The 9,391-nt window shown below is 56.6% G+C and overlaps 1 protein-coding gene across 1 annotated transcript; it reads left to right on the top strand.

Moving 5' to 3' along the window:
* Positions 1-563: 563 nt before the first annotated feature.
* On the top strand, positions 564-5,070 carry CBX8 (chromobox 8). The gene is made up of 5 exons (XM_073310291.1): positions 564-717; positions 1,185-1,228; positions 1,433-1,498; positions 1,597-1,663; positions 1,873-5,070. Exons 1-5 carry the CDS (start codon positions 649-651, stop codon positions 2,704-2,706), a joined length of 1,080 nt encoding a protein of 359 aa, XP_073166392.1. The 5' UTR covers positions 564-648; the 3' UTR covers positions 2,707-5,070.
* The last annotated feature ends 4,321 nt before the right edge of the window (positions 5,071-9,391 follow it).

Raw genomic sequence — 9,391 nt, 5'->3', positions numbered from 1 at the left:
GCAGAAGTTGGTCTGAACTGGGGTTTGCTTCTTGCCCCTTCGCTCCAGCGGGGCGGGGCCGCGGCTCCGGGCTGGGGTCGAGCCTGGGCTGGAGCTGGCAGGTTGCTGGAGCAGGGGCTGGCGGTGGGTGCCTGGCACGGGGGAGTGGGGGGGGGGGGCAGCGATTTAGAAAGATGGGGCTGGATGGAGAGGCCGCGCGTGGGGGAGGGGGGAGGGACAGGTATGCCGCCCCTCCCCCCCCAGCCAGGCAGCTGGGCCCCGGCCCCTGGGGGCTCGCTCTGCCCCCCAGCTCCGATGGCCCCCGCCTCCCTCCCTCCGCCCCCCGCCGGTCTCTCGCCGCTCCGCTGGCTCCGCCCCCTGGCTATTGAAAGGCGGGTCACGTAGCAGGGAGGCGGGGAGGGGAGGGGGGCGGCTGGGGGAGGGGAGAAGGGGGCGGAGGCAGCGGGGGGGGAGGCGGGGCCGGGGCCGGGGCCTGGCCAATGCGGTGCAGGCGGAATATTCCACCGGCTCCGCCAGCAACAAGTGCGGGGGGAGGGACGCGAGCGGGGGGAGGGGGGGGCGCACGGGAAGGGCTGACGTCAGCGGGCGGAGTATTATGGTCTGGGCTGCGCTGGCTGCTGCTTTTCTGCTGCCAGCGGCCGAGTAAACATGGAGCTTTCAGCCGTCGGGGAGCGGGTGTTCGCGGCCGAGGCCCTGCTCAAGCGCCGCATCCGCAAAGTAGGTGTCTCGCGGGCCCCCCAGCCCCCGTGCATGCGGCCCCCCAGGCCTGCGGGAGGCCGGGATCGCCTCGGAGAGCAGCCCTGCTCCCTCCCCCAGCTGCTCCTCTTTGCAGCAGCAGTTCAAAGCTGCCTCTTCCCCGGGACTTGCACTGCACACCCTGCGTCTGGTTATTTTTTTGTCCTGCATGCCCATTTCTATACAAATGCTGCAGGCATGCTTTGCTGCATGCGTTTTGCTGCATGCATGTTTTTGCCAGATGCATTTTGCTGCATCCCTGTTTGGGTGCATGGATTTGCTGCACGCATATTTTTTGTTCCATGCATTTGGCCGTTTGCATATATTTGACACATGCCTATTGGTGCAGGCTTATTTGGTTGCATGCATATTGCTACATGCATATCTTTATTGTATGCATCTATCTCGATTCCCCCATGCTTATTTGTTTTCTCTCTGTGCAACTGCAGGGGCGCATGGAATATCTCGTGAAATGGAAGGGCTGGTCTCAGAAGTAAGTAGGTTATATGTACAATTATGCAGCCTAGCAAATACTCAGAAGATGGTGGTTATTGTCTATTTTATTTATTTTGCATTGTAATAGAAAGGAAAGGCAGATCCTGTTTTCTTTTAATTTTATAAGAAATTAAAATCCCCCCCTCACCCCCCCCCACTCACAACTGACACTGTTTTTCAATCTCTATGCGTGTCCTAATAGGTACAGCACCTGGGAACCCGAGGAAAACATTCTGGATGCCCGGCTGCTTGCAGCCTTTGAGGAAAGGTACAAGATCTTTGCTAGTCATATACATCACTCTTATAAACACGTTGCTCTGTTTTGTAGCAATGCTGAATTGAAACTGTTTTTTTTAATACCTCTAGGGAACGAGAAATGGAGCTATACGGCCCCAAAAAGCGAGGCCCCAAACCCAAAACCTTCCTGTTAAAGGTAAGGAGGCACTGACATTGTTTAGTTGGTGAGTGGAGAGGGCTGCATGCTGCAATGGGGAGCATCCGAACCAGCATGCTAATAGCAGGATCCCGCTCCAGTACTGATGGGGAATGCTTGTGGAAAGGCCAGTCCTTATCTGGGAAGTTGTAATTATGGAGCCGAATGGCAGGATAACAAAGTCACCAGTTGATTTATCTTCTTTGCAGGCACAGGCAAAAGCAAAAGCCAAAACGTATGAATTCCGCAGTGACTCTGCCAGGGGGATCCGGGTGCCATATCCTGGTAGATCACCCCAGGAGCTGGGCTCCACTTCCCGGGCTAGGGAAGGACTGAGAAACATAGCTCTGCCCGCCCAGGGCAGTCCCAGCACCTTGAAGGGTGAGAGCATCCGGGACCGGGTTGGGAGAATGGAAGATAAACCTGGGGAGATCCCTAAAAAGAGAGGCCCAAAGCCTAGGAAAGAGCATTACAAGGACTTGCCAGAGGCTCTGGATGTCTCCAAGAGGAAATTATGTGAGCCAGGGGACAAGATGGGGGACTACCTCAAAACCAGGAAAATAGAGGAGGCCGTTCCTGGGGTGCCGAAGTTTGGCTCAGGACACAGTGTGATCCAGCTGGCCAGGAGGCAGGAGCCTGATCTCTCTGGTGCCATGTCCAGCCCCAATAGAGCAGAGGCTGGCATGAAGCTGGGAGCTTCAGAGACTTACCCACCCAGGGTCACCAAGCACAGGTCAGACTTTTTGGACCCCAAGGGGCAAGATGGATTGGACCCTGGTGGCCCTAAGATCATGCACAGCTCCATAAACCAGGGCTCTGTGGGAAGCTTGTATCGAGGCAGTGTGGGGACTCAGTCTGGGAGGCCCTCCCTCATTGCCAGAATCCCTGTCTCCAGGATTCTGGGGGACCCAGAAGAGGAGTCCTGGAGCCCATCTCTCAACAACCTGGAGAAAGTGGTGGTGACTGATGTGACATCTAACTTTTTGACCGTCACAATTAAAGAGAGCAGCACGGACCAAGGATTCTTTAAGGAAAAGCGATGAGTGTTTGCAGGATAGATCCAGAGAGATAAAGGCTTGGTTAGAGCTTGGTGGTTATTTTTTTTCCAGGACAGGACCTAGAAACTGTCTTAATTCTTTCTGCTTGCATTCTTTTATTTCTCTCTAGTTTTATGTTTCATTGGAAAGATTATCTCTAGAGTTATATTTTCTATTAGATGTAAATATGTTATTTAAGAAAAAATACCTATATATATATATCTATATATATATATATATATTTCAACTCTAAGTTGTTTTATTTAAATGGAGACTGAACAGTGACTGCTCAGTTGCTCTTAGAAAGGACAATAAAACTGAGAACTAAGGAGTTCATGTATCTGTTGCAGGAGCCAGTGTATATAATGAATGATGTTTGTAGCTAATTATGTTCTGGGATTTTATTAATTATGTTTTTTTCATAAGATGCTCTGGATGATGAGTGGAGAAGTTGTATCCCTTTAGGGCAAAATGTCCTGATTTCTTGATTGTGATATAAGGTGTTGCTTGTACAATCAAGTGTGCTGTATCCAGACCTGTCAGTCTGGACAGCTGAAATAAGCACTTGAATTTACAGTATTGTTGGGTTTTGTTTCCAATTAAAAAAAAATTGGTATAAAATCAAAAAAAAGCAGAAGTCCATAAAAAGGCTGAAAGTTGTTCTAGGGAAGTATTAACTTGAATGAACTCTTCTTGCAAATGAAGAGGAGGCTTGTATGTTTAAGATTCCTAAAAGGAGTGATACTGAAATGCACTTTAATAGAATTGTCATAGCAGTTATGGGAGACAGAACTGAGCTGAGAAGCTGTTTTCATTTTGTCTGTTTGCTTGATTCTTTCCCCCACCCACTTAAAAAAATCTGTTTACATTCCTGAAATGCCAGAAAAGTTTGGGAGGATAAAGTGTCACTGCCCATATTTAGATGCTCATTCTATTATCGAAAGTGTTGCTTTTTCTCCAGGGTACAGTTCCCTTTGGACTGCTGGGAGACTCCAGATACAGTGTTCTGTAATATTTACATCTCCCCCCAACAAATTCCAGAGTCACTTTTTGGGGTTAGAGAAAATAAATATTCTCCCTGTCTTATGCCAGTTTCACAGTGGCTGAGAGGAGATCTGCTACTAGGCACAAAGTAGGTGCTGCTGACACAGGTGGCCGTTAGTATTTGTTCACACCCTTCTCTTTGGAAGGCATATGTGAATGTTTTGGTTTGGTTTTGCTCCAGGCTTAGTGGGATTTAATGACTGAACAAAATGCAGTGGCTTCCATCCACTAGCGTAGACCAGAAATCTTTTGCTACCTTGCAGAAAGCATGTGGGGATTCTAGAAGTGTGTTTTCTCTCTCTCTCTCGCTCTGAACTGCATACTCCAACTTTACCTAGTTGAGGGAGAGGTTGATTTTTTGAGCCTGTTATGAGAGAAGGGAGTAGGTATTGGGGTTGTTTTTCAAGGTGTAACAGGAGCTCTCCTCTTCTAACATATATTGGTTTAAGCACCTTTGTTGGTTCAAAAGCACAAAACTGTCCAGCAGCCCTGAAGGACCCGGGCCAGAGGAGCCTGGCCTTTCCCATCTTGTCGGATTGGCTCAGTGAAGGTCTTAAATGCTTCTTAATGTGGGGACTGCACATAAGATGAAAGCACATGGGGCCTGATGGGAAGAGGAAGGGGAAGGAGTACAAGGAGTAGCCTTTGCTACTCTTAGGCCCATTCTGGATAATTTTACCTCCTACCTCTTTAGACCCCTCTCCCTTCCATCCTTGGGACTATTGCTTTCATCCCATAAAATAAACAAGGGGACTCTGTTTAGGCTGTACATGGGGAGCTGCTTGTGTGTTTTTTAACTTAATATTTTGTAAAACCAAGATTTTAAACTTAGTTTGTACAAAGAATGGAAGCAAGAAATGTAACAATATGGATACTATTTTCAGGTCAAACCTACATGGGACATGTCTGTTACCATGTGTATGATAATGAGGATTTATCTGCCCCTCCTCCAACCTATGTACCTGAAGCCTGGAAAATACTTCCCCTTGTTAAACAGATCACAATGCAGCTCCCACCTCATTCTAAAGAGTCAGGGTGTGATCTTAGTTTGGCGTTCTTCACTCCAGACCTGTATAAATATATATGTGTCTAGATACGCACATATATACATATATAAAGCTAGACATACCTGTGTGTATGTACATATCTACATATATATTGGATGTGTGTGTGTGTGTGTTATTTAATTCTAAGACTTGTAAAAACAAATCTGGCTAAATCTCAGTCTCAGAAGTGAAGCTTAACTACGTGTCTTCTGCCAACCGTGAATGTCTACATAATTCCTGCTTTTTATGTGAGTTTAAATATATACTTTGTAAATAGAAACGTGTGGTTCTTACGTCCCCCCCTGCAATCTCCACGTTGCTTTGTTTATAGCTGGCTCATCTCTCTCTCCGCGTGATTCCCGGCCCCGTCCGCCTGCCGCTGAGTGGGGGGCTCGCCCCTGCATGTGGGCTCGCCTCCCCTCTGCCCGAAGCCCCCAGTACTGGGCGGGAGGAGACACAGGAACTTGCCCTAATGGGAAGCGCTGTTGAACAACGAGGAGCCTGCCCTGCCCTGCCCTGCCTCCCGCTTTTGCAGGGAAGGTGCCCGGGGCGGAGCCGAGCTCCGTACCCTTCTCCCGGCTCCCTGGATGCCGCGATCCCAGGCGCTGGCGTCCGAACGAGCCCCGCGTCTCTCTCGCCCTTTGTCTGCCAGGGCTCCGGAGGCCCCTTGCACCCGCCGGACCGGGACAGCTCTAGCTCTTGGAGGCCGGGGACAGCGTGACTCCCCCGCCGCGGGGAGGGTCCGCTTCCCTCCCCTGACGCCAGCGGCTGCTTCTCGGCTTCGCATCTAGAAGACAAAACCCAGCCCGGCACCTCGCAGCTCTGGCTGGAACGGGCCGGCTCCAGCCCGGCCCTGGAACCGGTTCCCTCCGCACGGGGACCCCTGGGTCTCCTGCTCCAGCCGCGCTTGATGGAAACCCAGCCTGCAGCCGCTTCCATGAACAGTCTCTGCAAATCATCTAGCTGCCAGGCATTAAAATGCACGAATCGATTTAGGAAATTAATGTCCAGATTGCTAGGCGGCTCCTGGTGGAGGGGGTGGCTGGATTAGTTACGCGGAGCCCACCACAGGTGATTCAAATGCCCAGCCATGGATCCTCCGCCCCCACCACTTGGCCTGCCCGCTACTGAATAGAGCACCCGGCTGGTCGGTGTTTCACGCTTACACCTCCGGAGGGGCAGCTGGTTTTGCCTTCGCTTGCTCGGTGTGATGGGACTGAATGAAAGCAGCCAGACACGACCCCGGCCCCCAGGAGCAAGCAAGGGGTGGATCTTGTCCAGGCTGCCCCAGGCCTCCCCAGAACATCCTGCCCCCTTGGGTGCTGGGGGTGTGTTGGTGCGCAACCGGCGCTGCACCGTCTGAGCGGGGCTGAGCTGCGTGTAAATGGCAGCTAGGAGCGGGCCGGACTCAGAACCGGAACAAAGCTGCACCCCGGGCCCTGCATTGCCCTGCCCCCAGCAGCCCCCCGCTTCTCTCGGCTGCGGAGTGGAGCTGGGGAATGAATGCGGGCATTTAAACCGAGATGGTTTGCTGCCCCCTGCCGGTGTCTGCGGCCCCCTGCGGCCCCGTGCTGCGCTCCCTGGCTGCTGAATCCCCTCCCTGCGCGCTGCGACCCATCCCGAGAGCGCGTTTGCTTGGTTTTACCGCACTGTAACTGCCTACAAGCGCAACCCTGTGCTAGCGAACCGGAGCCGGAGCCAGCCCAGCCCAGCCGCACGGTCCTGGCCATGCAGCAGCTGCTTGTTCCCAGGGCTGAGCACGGGCAGCCTCTGGGGTGGCCTGATTTACACCATCGCGTGTGTTGATCGCAAGGCTGTGAACGGTGCAAACAGCCCCGGGCCAGCTTCCCCGCGTGGCGTGGCGTGGCGGGGGCGATGCTCCAGCCGGTTCCGCCTGCAGGTGAGGACTGCCAGGGGCTGGGGCGCTGCTTTGTCTTACCAAGCCCCACGTTTCGGGCTCTGTTTGGACGGGAAGCGGCTCCGTTTGCCGGAGCCTGCGAAGTGCGCGCCGGTTCATTAATGTTCTGGGGCAGGTTTGCGTTCTGGTGTGTGTTACCCACACGCCTTTAAGAAGGGCTATCAGGGTGGGGCTGCCGGGCTGCCTAATTACTGCGCACCCGTTGCCACCACCTCGGTATGGTGCGTGGCTGGCGTTGCAAAGACCCTGCTGCGGAAGCCTGGCGTGGGACCTGAGAGCAGGACTTTGCACCTCAGCGGTATTTTAAGGCTCCTCCTCTGAATTCCGGCAGCAGGTTCTGCGCCCGGCGGCCTTGCGGGGGAGATGGAGGCTGCCCGAGCTGGGGGTCGCTCCATAATCTCGCTGTGGCGCTTTTGGTCAGGAGTCCAATAAGATCCAGCGGTGCCCCCCCCCCCGTCTAACCATCACCTCATTGGGCGCCTGGCGAGCATTTGTCTGCCTCCCTGGGTGCCCCGTAAACCCGCCGGGGGAGGCAGCCAAAGGGGCTGGCTGGGGGCCCGGCAAACCCAAAGAAACGCCTTTCCCATGGGGCTTTCGGGTCTCCCCTCGCAGGCAACGCAGGCCCGAGGCTGGAGACCAGCGGGGTTTCCCCTCAGTAAGAGCTGGGAGCCCGCGGCACACGGCTCATGGAGGGTGGAGGCCTCCACACGGAGGGCGGAGGCCTCCACACGGAAAGCGGACAGTGCCAGCAGGGCCACGAACGCCTCACCGGGCGCCTTTGCGGGGATCAGCGGCCCCCGTTTGCCAGGGCACTGACACGGGACGCAGCCTGGTGAAAGACCCTGGGACTCGCTCAGACCCGGTTTGTATCCCAGCCCGCGCCTTTCGCGGGGGGTGGTGTCTGGCTTTGCACGTCCCAAGTCTGGGTCCCGGAACGCACCAGAAAGACTGAAAACCTGCCCCGCGAGCTTCCCGCAGGGCGCCCAGAAATCTGTCCTTTGGATTCAAACCTTCCTTTACCGCAGAGCCGAAGAAAAGCAGGGGCTGGGCTTTTTAGCCGTGTCCTCATTAACCTCCCTTTGCTGCCCCGCTGAGTGTAGCTGTCCGCATCTGTGCGCGGCACGCTGGTGGCGAGGCGGAGAGGTAGAAAGGGCCGCACAATGCGGCTTTTCTCCTGGAGGTCCCAGCAGGAGACTCGCCTTTCACACGCGTTTACTTGCCTTCCACAGAAAAGGCTGGGAAGCAGGGCGCTTGGGGACAAGTGACGCTGAGGGGTTAGATCTGGGCACGGGAAGAGAGGGGCACCGCCCGGGGAGGGGACAGGAGGGGGAGACGGCAAAGAACCGAGAAGGGGGCCGTGGTCCTGCCGGAGCGCTCACGTGCAAAGGTGAACTGCAAAGGGTTCCACGCAGGGAACGTGACTCGAAGCCTTCAGCCAGCTCGGGTGGGCCCCGGGACTTTCCTCCTCCGGAGTCTTCAGGCTGCGGGCCAGAGAGTCCAAAAACTGGAGCGACTGGGACTGTTTCCTTCCTGCCTGGCCGAGTGAAATCCTGGCCCTGAAAACGTCAAAGGAACAGCAAGAAACTGGACCTACCAACCCACTTCCCGCGTGGGAGCTCGCTGCGACTCCGAACACCCTCCCAGCAAAACAGCCCGGGCCCGGAGCTGCCCGCGGAGCCCCCGCCAGTCTGGAGGGGGAGGCCTCCCTGCCTTGCGCTTAGCCCCTCACTGCAAGAGGAGCTGAAGCGCCTTGGGGAGCGAACTCCGTCCCTACCGGCCCGCGAACGGGAGCCCAGGCTGCCTGCCCTGGGGAGGAGAGGTCACACCTCGGGCAGAGACCCCCCCCCGGCTTGTCACCCCCGCCCGGACAGTCTCTTTGCGCAGGCCAGAGGGAGCAGCCGCGGGCCCCAGGCTCTTGGTGCTGCTGACCCGGGCTCCCGGCTCTGGAGGGCTCCCGGCTGGTTTCATTTTCGCTTGGCTGCTGCGCCCGGTGCAAGGTCCACGCTGCCCCGGGCAGGGTATTTTAAGAGGTGTTCTGGCGCAGCGCGTGCAAGAGAAGGGCGAGTCTGGGCCCGGTGCCTCTCGGGGCAGCCCCCGGCTCCCACCAGGGTTACCCCCACTCCGGGGGCGCAGCGGGCTCTCTCCGCCTGTGCGGTGCATTAGCGTCTCTTCTCCGGCAGCCGCGCCCTCCCCGGGCAGCCAAGCGCCCGCCCGCCCCCGGGGGCAGCCGGCTCCTGCCCCATTGCCCAGCTCCGCCTGCCCCCGGCTGGGCAGATAGGGCTGAGCCGCCCGTGCCCAGGCTGCAGGAAGGCGCATGCGGGGCGCGCTCCTCGGGCTGCTCCGCAGGTGGGAGATGCGCAGGCCCGGCTCCCGCAACGCCCCGCAGAGGGAAAGACACTTGGGGGAGCCGCGGAATCCCGCGGTACTGCGCGGCCCAGGGCTGGGCAGCGGGGTGCTGCTCGCCCTCCCTCGGCCCCGGAGCACTGTCCAGTGCCGCTCAGAGCCTGGCCCGGGGCCCAGCGCTTTGCGCCGCCAGCGCAGCGCACGCGGGGCCAGGCGCAGGAGCGGCCAGGCGAGGGGGGCTCCGAGACCAGCCCCTTCCTCCCGCGGGGCGAGAGGAGGGATTAAGCCCAGGCCCCGCCAGTTGAGCGAACCGGCCGCGTTTGCCGCGGCTGGAAAAGGA

The sequence above is a fragment of the Lepidochelys kempii genome, chromosome 14 (genome assembly GCF_965140265.1).
Source record: "Lepidochelys kempii isolate rLepKem1 chromosome 14, rLepKem1.hap2, whole genome shotgun sequence".
NCBI classification, from domain to species: Eukaryota; Metazoa; Chordata; order Testudines; family Cheloniidae; genus Lepidochelys; species Lepidochelys kempii.
The sequence above is the reverse complement of the archived record's forward strand: the minus strand, read 5'-3'. Positions and strand labels throughout refer to the sequence as shown.